Here is a 19863-nt window from a genome sequence, read left to right as displayed (position 1 = left end):
CTTTTTTTTTCCTATCATTTTATATGCGTCAATTGCCGAAACAGGAAAAGCAAAAAGTTTAAATTTGCTTTTGAGTATGGGTAAGTAAGAAAACCTTGTTGTTATCTTTTATACATTCTTCTGTATATTTCTTAATCCTTCCAAATGGATTCTTTTGAAGTAAGTTTGGTTAGAGCTTGTTAGTAGTTAATTGCTGTATTAATTTTCATTGAACAATATAGCACTAATATAAGTCTAGACTACTCTGTAGTAAATTCTATAGAGTTATAGTCGTGCTATTTGGGATAATAACTTTCTGGTTCTTGGCTATTGATATTCATAACCATTAAAGAGTCAACTAAGTTAAACTTGTAATGTCGCTGTTTTAGGATAAATTACGACAAACATAGTAAAATACATCCATGCATCCATACATACATATATATATATTATTATCAATAAACGAAAGTCATGATTCTCACATACACCACAAAATATTATAAAACAAACAAAAGAAATGTTTTATATGCAGTATTTAAATCTTATTTATTTATTTTTTTTACACATGACACACACACACGCTCAGACACAATTAGAGTTTAACACACTTAATAATATTGTCTGTCTGAAATTTATGAAAAATATATATACACCAAACAGAAAACACAACATAACATAAATTAAAATACCATACCTAAAACTAAAACTATATAATCAAAACTACAAAACTAATCTATAATAGCAATCAGTTCTTTTAAACAACATTACAATATTCACTACATACCCAACCCTCGGTGAACAAATACACACACACAGTTATTATCATGAGTCAAATTGATAACCCCACTAGTACCAATCACGTCCAACTGACACCAATTTACAACTATATGCAACAACAACAACAAAAGCAAAAAGAGCTGCAGCAACAGCAATCACCAACACAACCCAATTCCACCAATTCCAACAGCGTAGCCTACAGCGATAGTCCCGCGTCAAGGAGTCACGCTTTGGAAAACAACAACAACTCCAACAACAGCCACACAATTGACAACCACACTCAAATTCAAAACCAAACAGGTTATGGATCTAGCCCACTAGGACAGCAAGAGCAAACCATTCCACAGAAATTGCCACTCCCATTGCTTCCTCAAAAGATGCCACAACCACAACCACAACCACTGACACAGACACAGACACAGACACAGACATTGTCCCCACCTTTTGACGCTACTTCCCCACCACATGACAACGTTGGAAAATTATCAACTACACAAAAGAAGTTTTTATTATCAACATCTTCACCAGAAGGGATGCAAGTGGCTTCCAAAATTACTCCAACTCGTTTGGCAAACTTGTTGATAAGGAAAGGACCGTTACCTATTCGTCATATTACTGCTCAATTAACCTTGGAAGTACCATCATTTGAATTGTTGAGTTTAAGTAAGCAGAGGCGATTGATTATGGCAGCTATGGAACAAACGGATCCTGCTAATAATGTTGTATTTGAAAAGATTGGTTGGGGTCAATGGGCAGTGAGAAAAGTTGGTAGTGATTACATTGTTACTGAAGGAACTGAGCAACGAGAGCAACAACAGCAGCAGCAGCAGCAAAATCAACAACAGCAACTGCACCTCGGTGGTACCCCTCAGTCAGTACTGCCTGAAGGACAAAATGGATCTAATGGGAAGAAATTGGGTAAACAACCCAAACCACATTCGGGAGAAGTGGAAAAGAAAGTGATAAATATCAACGATTTGAGAAATCAGACTAATTTGAAGCTTGGCTGGTCAAAGAAGAAGAAAGATGGTGGCGGTGGTGGTGGTGGTGGTGCCCCTTTAGAAAAAAATGGAGCCAGAAGAGAGTCTATAACAAACTCTGCGAAGAACCTACATAACATCAAACTACCTAATGAGAGTATTGATAATGCAATTGCTTCAGATAGTGAAGATGAAGAGGATGATCGTTTTAATGAAATCGAAGAGGATGAGTTTGATTACGATGATGATGATGACGAGGATGATGATTTATCTGGACTTGATGAGAGGCTAATAAGAAATGGTAGACATAGGTTACATGATCAAATGGATCAAGATGAGCCTTCAAATAGCTCTGATCAGGATGCTATACTCGACGATGAAGATGAAGAGATGTTTGCCTTTGATGAAACAGCAATCAATCGTACAAGCCAGCAAGACAAGCCTAAGCCAAAGAAACTATCGCCACCATTAAAATTTGCCAATAGAGTTCCATCAAAGATAAGTCCACCACCAATTTCATCTAGTGCGTCTTCCTACGATTCAAAAGCAGCAGCTAGGAGAAGAAAATCAAGCTCATCAGCACCAAGTTCAGTTACAAAACCCTCAACACTAAGACATTACCATGCAACACATCATACAAGCCACAACCACCTCTTGAATAACCCCATTTTCATAAATCGATCAAGATTGAACTCGATTGAAAACTTGGATAGTTATATTGCATCTACTTCTTCTGGTCGTAACTCCACTGTTTCAATTGGTCTGCCACCACCTCCAATAGCATTCAATTATAGTTCTGCTGGGTTAGGTGCAAACGGTGGCAGTGGTAGTGTTATTGGCAGCGGAGAAGCTATTGATGTTCGAAGTGCAGTTTTTGGTGCGTCTCCAGCATCGGTCGGCAACGCCTCACCAGTCGGTTCGTGGGCATCAAATGCCGGTGCTGCTCGTCATTACGTTATTAATAATGAAGAAGCTGCTAAGGCCAACAAGAGCAGACGGAAGTCGTCTTTTAATGAATCGCACGAACGATCAACATTGAATAGTATACGACAACAATTGAAAGCTCTGCCACAGCCACAGACACAATCTCAACATCAAAGAAGTAGTAGCATCTCCAGTGACACTGATGAAGAGGATTGGCAATCAATTGGACCTGAGTTTTTAAGACAAAAGAAGCTGAATGGTGAAGGAGTTAAGAAAGATGAAGAAGTGAAGGCAAATGGTGTTAAGGTAGAGGACACCAAAGATGTTTTGGCTAATGCAAATGCAGATGAAGAAGAGAAGTCAGCAGCATTTGCTTTAGTGAACTTGATGTCGGTGTGACCAACAGAGTGTGGTGCCTTTTCTTGTTTCAATTTTAGTACAAGATGCTTAATGTATTATTAGTTATATAATGTTAAACCCATAAATATAAAGGATAGATAAAGATACATTTTTGAAGATATTCCTGTATGGTATAGCACATGCTGTTGCTCTAATAATTATTCCCAATTAGGAAATGAAATTTTCAATTTTGTTACGCGTCGGAACTCAATTCTTTCAATTTCTTTTTTTCCTTTCCTTTCATCAAGAACACATTATTTGCAACACATAGAACACTCAAGAACCACTTTTCTTTCTATTCTTTTGCTTTTACTCTCTAGCTGTCTATTAATCAATCATGGCTACTGCAGTGTCTACTACCACAGCTGCTGCTATCCTCCCTTCAATCCAAGTTAAGGTCAATTACGGTGATTGTAAAGAGATTATTCGTGACTTCATTCAAAATTTCAAAGATGCATCCATTGACATTGATACAGAAGAAGATGATTTAGACAATGAAGTTCCCCACCATCAAGGTAAATACATGAACATTTTGCAAAAAGTAGCTAATCGAGACACAACCACGATATATATCGAGTTTGATGATTTGAAAAAGTTTTTACAAAATTTTGATGCTGAATCTACCTCCATTTATCAAGAGCTGAGACATTTATTCAACACTATTATGATCAATACCCATCGATTTGTGGAAATTTTCAGTGATGTGATTGACCAATTGATGCCTGAACCTACAAGAGATGTTTCTTATCAAGATGATGTGTTGGATGTTATATTGAGTCAAAGAAGAATTAGAAATCAACGTGTTGAACAAGAAGCTTTGGATGAGTTGAATCAATTGAGAGATGGAATTTCTCAACCTAGTGAACAGGAAAATATTGCCAACCCAACTGACCCAAATTTGTTTCCAGCAAGGTTAACAAGAAGATATTGTTTGTATTTTAAACCATTGACTTTGGATCAAGATAAGTCATTATCGGTTAGACAAGTTAAAGGAAAACATGTTGGTCATTACATCACCTTGAGAGGAATTGTTACTAGAGTTAGTGATGTTAAGCCAAACGTGTTGGTGGTTGCCTATACTTGTGATAAATGTGGTTATGAAATTTTCCAAGAAGTCAATTCAAGAGTATTTACACCATTGTCAACGTGTAATTCACCCATTTGTTCAGCTGATAATGTCAAGGGACACTTGTTCATGTCAACTCGTGCTTCTAAATTCTCCAGTTTCCAAGAAGTCAAGATTCAAGAAATGCCTAATCAAGTACCAGTGGGTCACATTCCAAGAACAATGTCAATCCATGTCAATGGTGACTTGGTAAGATCAATGAATCCTGGTGATACTGTTGATGTATCAGGTATCTTTATGCCATTACCATATACTGGTTTCAGGGCTTTGAAGGCTGGTTTATTGACTGAAACTTATCTCGAAGGACAATATGTTAGACAACACAAGAAACAATATGAATTGATGCATTTGAATGATTCAACCGATGCAAGATTGATGCAATTGAGATATGGTTCTGCTAATATATACGACAGATTAGCTAAATCTATCGCCCCTGAGATCTATGGTCATTTGGATATTAAAAAGATTTTGTTGCTTCTACTTTGTGGTGGTGTTACCAAGGAAATTGGTGATGGGTTGAAAATCAGAGGTGATATCAATGTGTGTCTTATGGGAGATCCCGGTGTTGCCAAGTCACAATTGTTGAAAGCAATCAATAAAATTGCGCCTAGATCAGTTTACACCACCGGTAGAGGTTCTTCAGGTGTTGGTTTGACTGCTGCTGTTTTAAGAGACCCAGTTACTGATGAGATGATTTTAGAAGGTGGTGCTCTTGTCTTGGCAGATAATGGTATTTGTTGTATTGATGAGTTTGATAAGATGGATGAAACTGATCGTACAGCAATTCACGAAGTTATGGAACAACAAACAATTTCCATTTCTAAAGCTGGTATAACAACAACTTTGAATGCAAGGACATCAATTTTGGCAGCTGCCAATCCCTTGTATGGAAGATATAATACCAAATTGTCGCCACATGAAAATATCAATTTGCCAGCAGCACTTTTATCGAGATTCGATATCATGTTTTTGATTTTGGATCAACCAAATAGAGAAAATGATGAAATGTTGGCTCGTCATGTTACTTATGTGCACATGCATAACAAGCAACCAGATGTAGCTGAAGATGCTCAAGAAAATGTCGAAGAAGAGCTTGCCCCAGTTGATTCAAAAACTATCAGAGAATACATTTCCAAAGCCAAATCTTATCGTCCAGTTGTTCCAAAAGAAGTTGGAGATTATGTTGTCCAATCGTATATTACCATGAGAAAGGAGTCGCATCGTAATGAAGGATCAATAAAGAAATTTAGTCATATTACACCAAGAACATTGTTGGGTATATTACGTTTATCACAAGCATTGGCTAGATTAAGATTTGAAGAGACTGTTACTATGGAAGATGTTGATGAAGCATTGAGATTGATTGAAGTTAGTAAGAGTTCATTATATGCCGATGATGAAGCCAATGCGTTGGCAAGAGAAGATGAATCGACAACGTCCAAGATTTTCCAAATCATTCGATCAATGGCAATTGATGATCGTGATGGACTGTTGAAACGTAATTTGTCGATGCAAGATATTAAAGATAGAGTGATTGGGAAAGGTTTTACTATACAGCAATTGGAGGATTGTATGTTTGAATATGATGGAGTTGGATTGTGGCAAGTTATTGATAATGGAGAGACATTGATGTTTACGAATGCTGCTGGTGATGAAGAAGAAGATGATGAAATGAGAGATTAAATAGAAAGAGGAGGAGGTGGTGGTGGTGTTTAAAAGATTTTTCTACATTGTTTTAATATGATTTTTAATAATTTAAACTGATATTTCTGCAATAGTAAACCCTACACAAAATCTCTTTTGTTTTGTGGTTTTTTTCAACTACGAAAGTTGATTATGTAATCTCTTCATGTCAGGGCAACTTTTTTACAGTGGGGAAGAAGTAGTAGATAGAGGTAGAGAGATAGGAGATATGGGGATGAAAGAGTTGGAGCAGACTGGAGAGTGTGTTTCTCTTCCCGTGTTGGCTCATTCATGTTTTAGAAATTTAGACGATGGATAAACAATTGGCAATTGTGTATGTTACTACTGTTAAGTCAAAAATGTCTTTTGTTCTAATAAGAGTAGCTACTCTGTTACAATAGCATTGTTCTTTGTAAGTTGATCAATTTGGTGTAAATGTATAATTTTAGTTTTTTTACATCCTCGGGATAAAACACGAAAGTTAAATGTGTAAATTGAATTGCAAAAAAAGCAATGTAAAATGCCCAGAAGATCTTTGCAGAGGAATGTAGTATGGTACAATGGAATACTCTCTGGAAAGTGGTATGATTATTCTGCAATTTTACTTCCATATCTATTGTTGTCCAATAATATCCAGCCAAGCCAGCAAAAAGAAAGAAAGGAAAAACTGCAATTGAAATCCGAATAACAATAGAGTAGAAACACTGTGTAACGTATTCGAAATCATTAAGAAATAGAATTGGAGCAAGCATCAAATAGTATATCGTTTGGCGACTAATCTGTCATAGTTCGGCTTTATGATCATTGTTTTGATCATGATGATAAAGACCCTTGTACTATACACCTCTAGAGGAAACTGCTTTGTTAATATAGGAAGGTTAATACAGTTATAAATGTAATGACTTCAGTCTTTTCTCTCTACATTATTGCTGTTTGCATAATATGTGTTTCTTTTTGTTGTTGTTATCAATGTCCTTGTGGACTGGCCAATCCTTATCACAGAATGTCGCGACATTGTGCCAAAATCCATTTTTGTGAAGTCCCCACGCACACACCCGCCCACGCGCAAAAAAATTGATGTCACATTGAACAAACCCTTTCTTCCTTTGGATAGAGATAGCCATCGCATCTGCGTTTGACAACAATCCTCTACCACATATTTTGAGTACACTCTCGCAAATACACAAAATGACCGATTTGGATACTATTCCAACCCATGATGAAAAAAAGTCCTCTACCAAATCGACTTTGATGGAGTTTTTCGATTTTCAAATTAACTTGCCAAATAAAGGATCGGTAGCAAGAGACCATGTATGTGGCACCTTTATCACTACAGAAACGCAATTACCGGAATTGTACTAACTCCGCCATCAGCTAGCTAATGAACGAACTTTCCTTGCATGGACAAGAACAGCACTTGTCTTTGTCACTTTTGGGATCGGATTCATGCAATTTTATCGACTAGAAGAGAAATCTCAATGTCCTCAAATCTCACAACCTTTGGCACACCCATCATCGTCCTCGTCATCCACAACGACAACATCACTATTCAATCACAACATATCCAATACTGTAATTGCATTATGTCGACCCATTGGTGGAATGAGTATTATTTTGGGTATTTTAACCATTTTGTTTGGCATGTACCGATATTTTACTGTACAGCGAGCATTAATGAAACAAGAGTTCCCAGTAACGAGATTGGCTGTTGTGGTGCTACTTTTGATCAATTTGAGTATATTGATTTTACTTTTAGTGTTGAATTTTAAGGTCAGTTTGTAGCGAAAAGGAGTTAGATTGAGGAAATATGCCATGGACGTGTTATCAGAGCAAAGGGCGTACAAAAGACATGAGAAAGCATTTACTCAGTTATATGAATCTGCTGATACTTGTTTTCGCTCATTGATCATCAAGTTCCCCAAGTTTACCCAAAATAACAGCAAAGTCTTTAACCTCGATAGCAGCACCTTGTTTATTAAATGAATAATTTATCAATCGTTCCTTTTCATCGTATTGGCAACATCCCAACATATCAATCAAGAATCCATCATTCAATGGCACTTTAGTTTGAGGATCGTTATCTAGATTCAATGACGACTTCACATTTTTCAACTCAGGAAGTGTCAATTGGAATTTTTCAATGTTGGTTGCGCTGTTGCTGCTATTCGATTCTTGAATGATTAATTTCCAGGTACTGATGATGTGTTGATGGTTGTTTCTGAATTTTATTAACATATTTAGATTTTGTATTAATTTATCGATGTCTATGATGTCTGATATATCACTTGCTGTGCGTGTAGATGTTGTGATTGTGAATGCAAGAATCATATCTAGCGTAATTCTCTGTTTCACATTAGTATTATCAATGGTGTAGTTTCTATTATGCATAAATTGGTAATAATAGTCAACAGCACTCTTGATATCATTGGTAAAACACTCAGGGATATCCAAATTGTCCAATATGTCAGGCAATTTCAGCAAATAAAGATCAGAATCATCACCTAGTTGTTGAGCATATTCTTCCACTATCTCATCCTCAATCTCGGGTACAATTTGTTCAAATGCAGATGAAGGTTGGAACCCAACTTTCTTGCGTTTTGGTGCCATCTCCGTGTGTAAAAAAGCGATGCTCTTTCCTCCACCTTGCAACCACAGAATTTCAAAAAATCGCGCCAAACCTCAACCCATTTTTCGTTTGAAGAGAAAAAAAATCAACAACATTGAAGACTACTCTATACACTTTTGTTAGACACTACATCCTTCACAACCCATCTACCTCAAATACATTACCTATATCATGGTCGATTACTCATCACAGACTGTTGCTCAATTGAAGGAGATATTGAAAGACAGAGGACTCAGTGCTGAAGGTAAGAAAGCCGATTTAGTCTCAAGGTTAACGGAGGCTGATAGTGCCAACCCAACCACCAATGCAGCTGTCACACCAGCCGAACCTGTTTCAGCAGCTGAGCCAGTTACTCAGTCCACAATAGCGGCCGAGGGTGTTCCAGCTACTGAAATCAAGAGTAATGAGCAAGTTGATGCTACTGCCGACTCCACTACTGATGCCGCTGCAACAACTGAAACCAAAGAAGAAAAAGAACCACCAAAAGTATTAACCCCAGAAGAAAGAAAATCTTTAGCTGTTGAATTATTGAATAAAAAAATCGCTAGAGCTGAGAAATTCGGTGATGAAGCCGCAGCTGAACAAGCACGTAAAGATTTGAACCGTGTTTCCAAATTTGGAGTTGAATTGGGTACTTCATTAGCTAGAGAGATTGGATTAGTTGATAACAAACTCGATGATAGAAAGAGCCATGGACGTTTCAGAGGAAAGAAATTTGGTGGTGGAAAACATCATCGTGGATTCAAAAAGAACAATCGTAGAAATTAGAGTAGGGTATAAAAAGAAAAAGACACTCTTGTAGTATGTGTGTATAGTTTAATACATAACCAGCTCTCATCAAACACGAATATCTTCTTCGTCTTCACCATCAGAAATATCAAAATTTGGGACATCAGCGTATTCAATTGGATCATTAGCATTTTGATCAACAATCAATCCATTGTTGTCTTTAATCCAAATGAAAAAGATGGAAATGATCAATGCGAAAAAGTATAACCAATTCGACCATACAATTGGCAATAATATTCCCTTGAATGAATTTTCATAAACTAAAATCGCCATTGCTGATTGGTATACAGTATCACGATCAGTATGTTGAGGGAAATCGGGAGCATCTCCTACTGATTTAACCATAAAGATACCAGCAATTATACCAGCCAAAAGTCCTGTAATCATTGGCAACACCAAAATGACAAAAAATGACCTGTTGAACGCAGTCACAATTTTGTCGGTTGATTCTGCATCGGCTGCTGGAGGAAACGTTGCAATAGTCTTTTTAGTCTTGAAATAGAAAATCACAGACAATACATAAAAACTCAATCCAAACAATGAAGCCAAACCACCAATTAATGCGGTGAACTTACTGTCAAGTGTATTCTGTTGAATACCAACCAAGTGGCTGGTGGAGGTTCCTTGTAAACTCAATGCATAGAAGAATAAAACTATGATGTTGAGGAAGAAAAATGCTGTAAGCTTCTTCATTGACTCCTGTGGGAAAAGTCTATAGTGTTGAGAGTTGCCATTATGGTAGTAAATGACACCGAATCCCATTGAAAATAACAACACGGCATAAGATGTGAATGCATTATAAACACTGTCACCAAATCGAGAAAAGAATCGCAACACTGACAAGATAAATGACTTTTGACAAGATGTTTCAAAGTTATTTCTTAGGAGCAAGACAAACCAATCAAAGATATAGATGGCAATAAATGGAGCTAGTATCAAAAGGATAATAGTCTTGGATATAACAGAAATGGAATCCATATTTTGAAAATCTTTGCCAATCTTAAATCTCAATATGTAATTAAACAAAGCAGCAAACAATATTATGGCAAGAGCAATAACATACTTCAATTGGGAATAGATCAAGTATTCCACGTAGTTTAAGTTTCCATAATAGTTTTTAAACACAATGGGTAGTTTGAAATCAAATTCCTTTTCTTGGTCAGGGGCAATATAAACACAATAGATTCCTGATGTTGGAATGGCAAATTTGACATCTTTATCAATGACACCACTCCAGTACTTCAGATCATCTACTGAATACCCTTCAGCTGCATCCAATTTAAATTTTCCTTCATCATTCAACATCTGCTTATACAAATGGTCCTTATTGTTGGCATACAATTGAGTAAACACTTCCAAAATTGGCACTGATGAGAAATTGACAATTTCTGGATAATGGAAAATCAAACCAGGAATCTTTTTGTCAATCACATCCTTGTTGGCACGTAGTTCGATATAAGCTTTGTCAATGTTTTTTGTCCTTTCAACTGGACTACAAAAAACACCTTCCTTGTAAGTTAAAATTGTTGGTTTGTCTACAGCGGCAACAAGACTGGAGAAGGCCAACAATAGTACAATGCTAAGCTTGTGGATGAGTAGATTAGCCATATTGGGAATTATGAGGTTTTTCAATAGTTCTCTCTGACTTGTTTAGAAGAAAGGAAAAGCGCAAGATAACAGAAAGGAAATTATTCCTGACGTGGCGCTGTTCAAAGAGAAACAAAAATTACAATTCAATGACGCAATTTGATTTTGTTTCTATTGCAAGTGGGAAAATCGTGAGGCATCAAAATTACAAAGGAAGGTTTCTTATTATCACCTCTATGTATTAAATTAATCTATGTATTCTTGTGCTTTATTTCTAGGACTTTACTGCTCTTTACCCAAATAATAACCACTACAGTAAGTGTCAGAACAATACAAAGCCAATTCATCCATATGTCTTTTAAAGCTCCTATCTGATTTGAAATCACTTCATTCCTCATCTGTGTAACCGATTCTTGTTTAAATTCATGAATCGATAGTTCCGGGTTGGTATCAACAGTGTCTTCATCGACAACTTTTGCATACAAATAAATCGCCTTCCATACAAACGTAGCCACATGACAAACTGTCCTTATAATTATAGGTAAAACCCACATAGTCACAACTGACTTCTTAAACGCTGAGTATGTTTCAGACGTGGATTTCATATCTAGTTTGGTAGATAAAGCACTAATCCGTTTTTTCGTCTTGGACACAAACAACACCGACGTAGCAAGCCAAATGATTGAAAACAAGGTCCATAAGGCATTCAAAATCACCGCAGAAAGTAACATCAAAAGACTAGGACCGCTGTATTCTATAAATTGGTCATGCTGTTTTTGACAATATACATAAAGAAGTATAATCACCACTTGTATAGCTAATAATGCAGTTGCTTTTCGAAATAAACCCGATGGAAGCTTTCTGAAATTCACCAAGTTATCATGATAATAGTACACAACCCCAAAGCCCATAGAAAATAAAAGCACAGCGTAGGATGTAAATGCACTGTGAAAGTAGTCTGTAAATTTAGAAATGAGTTTCAAATTGACAAGCAAGGGCGAGGTTTGGTATGTTGCATAATAATTGTTTCGTATCAGCAAATACACCAACTCCAATACAGATTTGGTAATAAATGGGAGTGAAATTAAAGTCACCAAGGTTCTCGTGACAGCTTGAACTGATGTCAAACTTTGCGGTCCGCTTTTAAACCCTGGTATGTAGTAGTTCCCCATAGCAAAGAACGAAACTGACAAAACCGTCACCCACTTAAGTGACTTATACCTCAAGTACCGAATATAATTTAGACTCCCATACCGTTTTCCTATTTCTATGGGTAGCCTATATCCTGAACTTATTGTCAGAGATGGAGCTATGTAGACACAATACATTCCCGAAACTGGAATTGAAAATGTAATGTCATTGTCGATTATGCCGCTCCATAACATCAGGTCATCAACTGAGTGGCCTTCATAAGTGTCGAGACTAAATTGGCCATCTTCACCCAACATTTCCTCATATAATTCCGTTTTGTTTAACGAATATAATTTCTCAAATGTTTCAATTGTGGGAATGGATGTGAAGTTGACAATGTCCTGGTATCGGAAGATTAGTCCAGGAATCTTGTGAGCGGCTATGGAGTCATCCACTAAAAGCCTTATATAAGAGTCGGTGTTGTTATGTGCATAGTTGGGAACCCATCTGCAAATGGCTCCTCTACCATTCGTCAATATTGTAGGCGGTACATCAGCTGCTGACACGACAAAAGCAATGAATAAAAATGCATTGATTAGAATAGCTGGAAACACAACCATGCCTCTGTCTTGCCATTGATTTCAAGTAGAATAATGCATTGAAACGGTAGGGTGCATAAAAATAATCAACAACATGAAGCTATTTATAGTAACATAAAAAAAAAAGCTTTTCAAATTGCGTCTATGTAGTTTCTATTGTGCCTTTATGGAGACCGCTGGTCTACTACTTGCTCTATACCAAATCAAAAGAACTGTACCTGTCGGAATAAGAGTGATGATCCAGGGCAAAATCATTTGCCATGACTCATAGACACCCATTGAGTCTCCCGACAACACAAACAACAAATAGTCGTAAAACGGAAAATCTGCCGATTGGACTGCTTCTTCTTCATGTCCAGTCGACAGATCATAAAGCCATATAATGTCCATGGTCATGACCGCATTATGGAGTATCTTGAACAATTGAGGCATGATCCAGATAACCAAATTTGACCACTTAAAAGCTGAAATAACTCTGTCCGCGGATCCAATATCCGAATTTGGAGGAGACATCGTAATTCTTTTTCTTGTTTTAAAATAGAATAAAACTGACATCATAAAGCAAGCATAGGTGAATATAGACATTATGAAGTTTATAACTCTGTAAATGCCATGTGTCGAAATTTGTGTTGTTGTTCCCATCAACAAAAGTGTATCGGTGTTCATCATCCGCTTTACACTCAAGTCCAAAAGTAATGCGAGTAACATATGTACAAGCAAGAAAGCGGTTGCTATCTTGAACCAATCTTGTGGAAACTTTCTATAGTTTTGTGCCTCGTCATGATAATAGTAGATAACACCTAGACCCATGGAGAATAAAAGAGCCACGTACATGTCAAGTACCTCACGAGATTTAACAGCAAAGAAGATAACTCGTTCAAGAATTGACACGAAAGCTTTGTTTGCACTAAGTGAGGGAACGCTATTCTCGATAAACAAATTCATAACTTCAAGTGAAAGATCCACAGTAAATGGTACCAATGTCATCAAGACAAAGGTATTCGTGATCGCTTTGACTGGTGTCAATTTGTGTGCAACTTTAGCCCTCTGAAAATAGAAGAGTATTGCAACACTTGCAACCAACACAGAAAAGAACCATTTCATAGCGGTATAATATGGGTATATGTAGTAGGACAACTCGCCATAATAGTTCCTAATGTGAATTGGTAATTTAAAATTTGGTATCTTGGTGGGATCTGGTGCAATGTACACACAATACACACCTGACTCAGTAACAGAAAAGGTGATTTCTTTGTCAATTATACCACTCCAAAACTTCAGTTCATCAATGGAATGGCGTTCTGAAGCGTCAACGTTGAACCTCCCATCGCTACCCAAGATCTTCGAGTACAATTCGGTTCTGTTATTGCGATACAAGCGATAAAAATCCTCAAATGTAGGAACGGACGAAAAATTGCCAATATCTTGGGACTTGATAATCAAACCGGGGACTTTGTAACTTTGGACTGTCTCATTTACTAATAACCTCACAAATGAGTCACCATAATGGTGCTTCGCTTCAACCCAAACACAAAAGGCGCCATGATTGCCAGTACTTAATGAAAACTTGAAAGCAAATACGGTGGAAGTAGCAAGCAAAAAGGCAACTATAATCTTGTTAAGCATAGCGGAATCTCAATTTTGACCACCTTTCCCTTAGATAGTTAAAACCACTTCAGGTGATACGTGAACTCATTTATCGGGCATTAAAATTCAACAATTTTAGACGGCACGAACATGACAGATATTTACCCGCTATGCGTAATTTTGCATTTGCGTTTTTCTAATTTTAGAAATACCTCACTGTAGTTATGTAATTTACTTTATACACGAGAAACTTACTTATTTGTACAAGTCTTTCAATATATACATCTCAACTACTATATCTTCACTCTATTCAATTTTCCGATTCGTTGTTGACTGAGTGATACCTCTAACCCAAATCCAGTAGATAGCACCTATGGTTAAAATCTTTATTATCCACTCACATAAAAGATACCCCAATATACCGCATATTTCGACCCGTTCCCCGCTCTCCATAAAATAGTAAGATTGATAAAGGTCGGGCCGACTTGCGAATGGACCATCTGCTTCAGGTACATCCTCGTTTGAGATGTAGGTAACCAGATCGCCAAAGACTAACGTAAAGACACTACCACCAATAAATGGAATAACCCAGATTGCTAGCGTTGTTCTTTTAAAAGCTGAGCTAAGTTGCTTTCTATATGTGGTATCTGGTAGATCTGAAATCTTCTTTTTGGTGACGAAATAAAATTTGAATGATAATAAGAACCAAATGCACCAAAGTATATTACCGATACAGGCCACAATGTCCAGGACAAACTTTGCCAGAATTGTCATTGATGTTCCAGGTAACAGGATAGTACTCTCCATATAGCCGCATGCAACCCTTGGAAGCTTGATTAGTCCACCGACAAGTAGAAGTCCTGTTGTCCTCCAGAACCATTCCAGTGGAAACTCTCCATATTTAGCATCGCCTTTATAGTAATATACTACCCCAAGCCCCATTGAAAATAATAATGCCACATACGATTGAAATACTTCATGAAAATGAAAAACGAAGGACCCAAGCAAATCTTGAACTAACCGCCCGTAAGTATCTTTGTATGTTGTGTGATTCTCAACAAAGAAAGAGCACAAAAAGAACAACTCCTTCACCACAAATGGAATCATTGTCAACATGACAAGTGTGTTCGTAACGGCTCTTATTGAACTTAGGCTCAGAGACTTTTCTGCACTCAAGTAGTTCAGGAACCTAAAAAGTAAAGAAATGCATATAACCAAAGCAGCAAAGAGCCATTTCAATAATGTGTAATGCAAGTAATCACGATGTTTCAAATTTCCATAGTAATTTTTGTAATATACCGGTAATTCAAATTGTGGGATCTTAATTGGATCTGGCGCAATATAAACACAGTAAAATCCTGACTCGGAAACTGGAAAGGTAATTTCCTTATCAATTACACCTGTCCAAAACTTCAGTTCGTCAACTGATTGGCCCTCTGCAGGGTCGACTAGGAACTTCCCGTCGCTATCTAACGTTATGGGATATAACTCAGTTTTGTTCTCGACATATAAGTCAACGTATCTCTCAAACATAGGTATAGATGAGAAATTTGCAATGTCATAGTAATTAAAAATCAATCCCGGAATGTTGTAATCAGCAATGGAGTCGTCAACAAGTAGCTTGACATAGGAGTCTCCTTTGTTGGGATTTGCTTCAACCCATTGGCAAATGGCGCCGTTCGTATCAGTGAGTATTATTGACTCAGTAGCAACCACACAGGAAGCAAGGAAAAGAATGTAAAATAAGAATCTCATAATCATACTTCCAAGTTTGAATCGTCCTTAAAGATGGTGGCAAACGCTGTTGGAGAAAAATTGAACATATTTATTTGACAATATTGGACTGTGCATTGTTTTAGTCTCAAAAAGTAAATGGCTATTGTCAAACAGGCATAAACTAAAAATAACTTTTCTTTTTTTTTTTTTTGACTTTACACTACACAATGATGTATATGACGTAAAAAGCGCAAATGGATTGGTCAGGCTAAACAACTGCACTTCTGGCCAATGAAGGGTTTTCTTTCTCTTACAGTTAGTTGTAGAGATCTTTGAGGAATGACTCTGAGTCTTTATCCAAGAGACGTGGAGTAATATATTTGCTAAGTCCGTCACCGAATTGTCATAGCATATGACTAATTGAAATAGAGCACATATTACATCTCCCATTGGAATGCAAAGGCAGCCTTATTAACAAAGAGCTACTCTCGGTTTGCAACCGAATATATCAAGTAAAGTTACTCTTACTACAGTATTCCCCCTACAACCACTCCAAAGCAATAGCTATCTGAAACATCTTTTATTAACACACGATTCATTTACATACATCTCCACAAACACCTTGTGCCACTATCCCTTTCCCGCACTATTGTTCAACAATCAATTCATCGCATCCCCAATCTTCATATGATCCATCAGGCAAATACCTTCTAATCACCAAAGGAATCTTTCTTTGAGACAACTCCTTCATAGCAATCTGTAAAGGATCAGTTTCACCTTCAATATCAACCAAGACTGGTGCATTCAATGAAATTTGTAAAGCTCTCGTTCCCAAAATTCTCGCACGTTCATATTTAGTCATGTACGGGGTGGTTGTTCTTTCCTCCTTAGGTATAGCTAGTTCCTTGGTGGTTTTCTTCCTCTGTTGTTGCTGAGCTGCTGCTGCTGCTGCGCCGGCAGCTGCATCATCTGGGCCAATACCTCCATTTATAATTTGTCTTCCATCGGCGGTGGTTAATTGAGCATCCCCTCCGTTTGGATCATCAAACTCGTTGTCTGAAAAGTGATCTGGCGCATCAAAGTCTTCGTATGCGTCTGCTACCTCACGAAATGCATCGTCTTCGTAATCGGACATGTCTAGTGATGGGCAAAGATGAGGTCGATCTTGCGTAATATCAGGATTTGAGAAGAAGAGAAAAAAAAAAATCAGAGTACAGAAAAATTTGAACACTCACACGACCGGTGTTATCCATTTTTATAACTTACTTGCTCTAAACCCATTCATTCTAAATTTCAAATCCTTATGTATCTTTGCTGTTGGCTTCCATTGTTCAAACGCATCATACAACTCATGAATTTCAGTGAACCCATTTGTCAAACTCGTCTCCTCTTTAGATCCATCGTGCTCATTTATAACATAGTTTCTCGTGGGCCAATTCTTTTCTATATTAAACAACAACCCACGTAAACACCATGGCAAGACGAATGGATTGGTTCCAATCTTTCCCACATTAAACTCCTTGATGTATACTTGATTAGAAACTGGTAGCTCACTATTATCGAAATCATCATAATCAATCTTTCCGTCGTGAGGTATAACAATGTCATCAGTATCCAAAAAGAATTTGATCCCTAAATCGTAAACTTTACCATCATTATAAATTTTTGAGTGTCCACCACCTGTTAATGGTCCAGCCAACGATGTGCTCAATTCTTTAACGACGTTATTATCAAAAAATCCCAAATTTAAAAGATTTGAACAAATGGAAACTAGTTTTTCAATAAATGTTGGTGTTGAAGATGCATAATCGATATAACAAGCACGGTAGATATTTGGGTGAAATACATGTGATGCTAACGCTGAGTACATGGGTACTAACTGATCATTAATTGATCCAATAAAACAAATCTTCACATTGACATTGATAATGGTTCTTATTGACTCCTTGTAAACCACCGATTGGGAGCTATCAAATTTCGTCAATTCAAACAACTCATTCAACGATTCATGTTCAATTGCAGAATAAGCCTTCATGAAAAACGACTTGTCAGCCCCATAAAATGGCCCATTGTTTATACCAGCCATTCCTAATAATCCAATACGTTTATTTATTGGGTCTTTCAAAATCCCCATTCGAATCAACCTTGCAAGCAAGATTATAGACACAACACATCCTTGCGAATGCGAGGCAATAAAAATAAAATCAGCATTGTTAAGCTCTTTTTCCCATTTTTGTAAAATCTCAGTAAAGAAATGGACTCTATCAAAGATTTTACCCTCCTTTTCTAAAGCAATTTTTTGAATACTAACATTTGACTGGTCGTCATCTATAAGGTTATTGTCGATGCAGTAACGAATGACGGCTTTTTCTGCTTCATTGGCAAACTTCAACGACGTTCCCTTAGGAGCACCAATGATTGGTCGTATCATTCGCGTAGGAAAGAATCCATGTACACCAATAATCAAAATGTTTTTAATCTTTTTCAAAGGGCCCGACTTGTGATTCACAACTTCAGTGTTTATAGGACCTCTTCTTCTATTCCTATTGTTTATCAAAAGGTTACCCATGGCATCATTACTGATAGTGATTGCATTTGGGTCATCTTGGTCTTCTTGGTATTGGGAGACTGGGTCATCGGTGCTGTGATAATACTTGTTATAATTTGGTAAACAAGCACGTTTATGATGAGGTAAGACTGCCAACGACTTGCCATAAAGTTTGTATGACCTTTCATATAGTAGCCCCACATCTTTCTCGGCTTCAATATCCTGTGACTGTTCAGTATCACCACCAGTGATGAGGCCAAACTTGGCTGATATCTGAGTCAAAAATTGTCTCCAATTTTTCAAATCTGTTCTAATTGTTTGGCCCGAGTTATTAGGATTGGAAGTTGATGAATTGTGAAACACATGGCCCTCAGAGGCAATCGGAAGGCATCTTGACCAACTGGGGACAATGACGTTTTCTTTCAAGTTTTCATTTTTGTGAGTATTTATTTGATTAAATTGAGCTGCTTTGTCGTGAGGTTTATACAACACGGCATCATCTTGCTGGACTTCGTCAGGTACTTTTTTAGCTGCATTGGTTAACTCTTGCTTAGTAGGGATCGATGGAGTCAAGATTGTATTTGTCTCAAAGTTATTAATCTTGTCCTTCTTTTCATCTTTAGCTTCATTCTTCCCATCTCCTTCCTTCTTATCGTCTTTTTTGGCATCCTCAACCTCATCTTTTTTCACTTCGTTATTACTACTTGCACCATTCTTTGAACTGCTATTCCAGAACCAGTTAATACCTTTTCGTGGAGGAGCCGCCACGTGGTCATCAATTTCATCTCCATTATCATCAGCTACATCATCTTCATCGTTGCTATTGCTCGTCGGTTCAATCTCCTCGTCATTTCCATCATCACGCTCTTCGTCTTCGTTAATGGGATCCTGGTTGTTGTCAGATGCAGTTTGGTTATCTACTGGTTCTTTTTTCCAACTCAACCATCCTCCAGAAGTTTTCGAAGCTAGTGACGTGGTGGATGTCTTTTGTCGTAACGTCACCTGTCGTGACTGTAGGGTGGCAGCTGGCTTCCTTTTTGATCCAACCGCCTCTTCTGTTGTATCTGGAGCATTCTGTTGTATTTGATCACTTTGAGTTTCGTTATTCTCCTCAGTTACATTCTTGTTTGACCAAAAATTGAACCAGGAAAAAGGCAAGCTCATTCTTGAATCGTGAGTCGTTGAAGCCAGGGTAGTATGAGTGTAGTTCTGGACTGATGTTTTCTTATCCCGGTGGTTGAAATTTTGAAGCTGTCAATGAAAATATGTGTGCGTTATTTTCCTCTCTTTGCCTTGATAGAGAGATATTCCCCATTTGGTATATCGCAAGCATGTTTTTACCCCAACTGAAAAAAAAGCTTCGGAGAATTCCACAAAATCGCCATGTGAAAAAACGTCAACCCCATTTGACA

The 19863-nt window shown here is 37.3% G+C and overlaps 9 protein-coding genes across 9 annotated transcripts; 4 read left to right on the top strand and 5 right to left on the bottom strand. All coding sequences in view use genetic code 12, as the record gives it.

Annotated features, from left to right (window-relative positions):
* Positions 1 to 803: 803 nt before the first annotated feature.
* On the top strand, positions 804 to 3059 carry STB3 (Stb3p; the record flags this gene model as incomplete). Its single annotated transcript, XM_067692047.1, has 1 exon — positions 804 to 3059. The coding sequence occupies one exon, from the start codon at positions 804 to 806 to the stop codon at positions 3057 to 3059; it is 2256 nt and encodes a 751-aa protein (XP_067548465.1).
* Positions 3060 to 3396: 337 nt separating this feature from the next.
* CDC47 (DNA replication licensing factor MCM7) lies at positions 3397 to 5868 on the top strand (the record flags this gene model as incomplete). The annotated part of the gene is made up of 1 exon (XM_067692046.1): positions 3397 to 5868. One exon carries the CDS (start codon positions 3397 to 3399, stop codon positions 5866 to 5868), a length of 2472 nt encoding a protein of 823 aa, XP_067548464.1.
* Positions 5869 to 7056: 1188 nt separating this feature from the next.
* I9W82_003114 (YidH family protein) lies at positions 7057 to 7650 on the top strand (the record flags this gene model as incomplete). Its single annotated transcript, XM_067692045.1, has 2 exons — positions 7057 to 7179; positions 7243 to 7650. 2 exons carry the CDS (start codon positions 7057 to 7059, stop codon positions 7648 to 7650), a joined length of 531 nt encoding a protein of 176 aa, XP_067548463.1.
* A 117-nt stretch (positions 7651 to 7767) lies between these two features.
* Positions 7768 to 8475, bottom strand: I9W82_003113 (uncharacterized protein; the record flags this gene model as incomplete). Its single annotated transcript, XM_067692044.1, has 1 exon — positions 7768 to 8475. One exon carries the CDS (start codon positions 8473 to 8475, stop codon positions 7768 to 7770), a length of 708 nt encoding a protein of 235 aa, XP_067548462.1.
* A 190-nt stretch (positions 8476 to 8665) lies between these two features.
* I9W82_003112 (uncharacterized protein) lies at positions 8666 to 9262 on the top strand (the record flags this gene model as incomplete). The annotated part of the gene is made up of 1 exon (XM_067692043.1): positions 8666 to 9262. One exon carries the CDS (start codon positions 8666 to 8668, stop codon positions 9260 to 9262), a length of 597 nt encoding a protein of 198 aa, XP_067548461.1.
* A 69-nt stretch (positions 9263 to 9331) lies between these two features.
* Positions 9332 to 10891, bottom strand: I9W82_003111 (uncharacterized protein; the record flags this gene model as incomplete). The annotated part of the gene is made up of 1 exon (XM_067692042.1): positions 9332 to 10891. The coding sequence occupies one exon, from the start codon at positions 10889 to 10891 to the stop codon at positions 9332 to 9334; it is 1560 nt and encodes a 519-aa protein (XP_067548460.1).
* A 230-nt stretch (positions 10892 to 11121) lies between these two features.
* Positions 11122 to 12621, bottom strand: I9W82_003110 (uncharacterized protein; the record flags this gene model as incomplete). Its single annotated transcript, XM_067692041.1, has 1 exon — positions 11122 to 12621. The coding sequence occupies one exon, from the start codon at positions 12619 to 12621 to the stop codon at positions 11122 to 11124; it is 1500 nt and encodes a 499-aa protein (XP_067548459.1).
* Positions 12622 to 12753: 132 nt separating this feature from the next.
* Positions 12754 to 16010, bottom strand: I9W82_003109 (uncharacterized protein; the record flags this gene model as incomplete). Its single annotated transcript, XM_067692039.1, has 3 exons — positions 12754 to 14214; positions 14623 to 15807; positions 15951 to 16010. The coding sequence occupies 3 exons, from the start codon at positions 16008 to 16010 to the stop codon at positions 12754 to 12756; spliced, it is 2706 nt and encodes a 901-aa protein (XP_067548458.1).
* A 539-nt stretch (positions 16011 to 16549) lies between these two features.
* On the bottom strand, positions 16550 to 19615 carry I9W82_003108 (uncharacterized protein; the record flags this gene model as incomplete). Its single annotated transcript, XM_067692038.1, has 2 exons — positions 16550 to 17040; positions 17170 to 19615. The coding sequence occupies 2 exons, from the start codon at positions 19613 to 19615 to the stop codon at positions 16550 to 16552; spliced, it is 2937 nt and encodes a 978-aa protein (XP_067548457.1).
* Positions 19616 to 19863: the final 248 nt, after the last annotated feature.

The sequence above is a fragment of the Candida metapsilosis genome (assembly GCF_017655625.1).
Source record: "Candida metapsilosis strain BP57 chromosome Unknown scaffold3, whole genome shotgun sequence".
NCBI classification, from domain to species: domain Eukaryota; kingdom Fungi; phylum Ascomycota; class Pichiomycetes; order Serinales; family Debaryomycetaceae; genus Lodderomyces; species Lodderomyces metapsilosis.
Note: the sequence above shows the minus strand (reverse complement) of the source record. Positions and strands in the feature narration are given on the sequence as shown.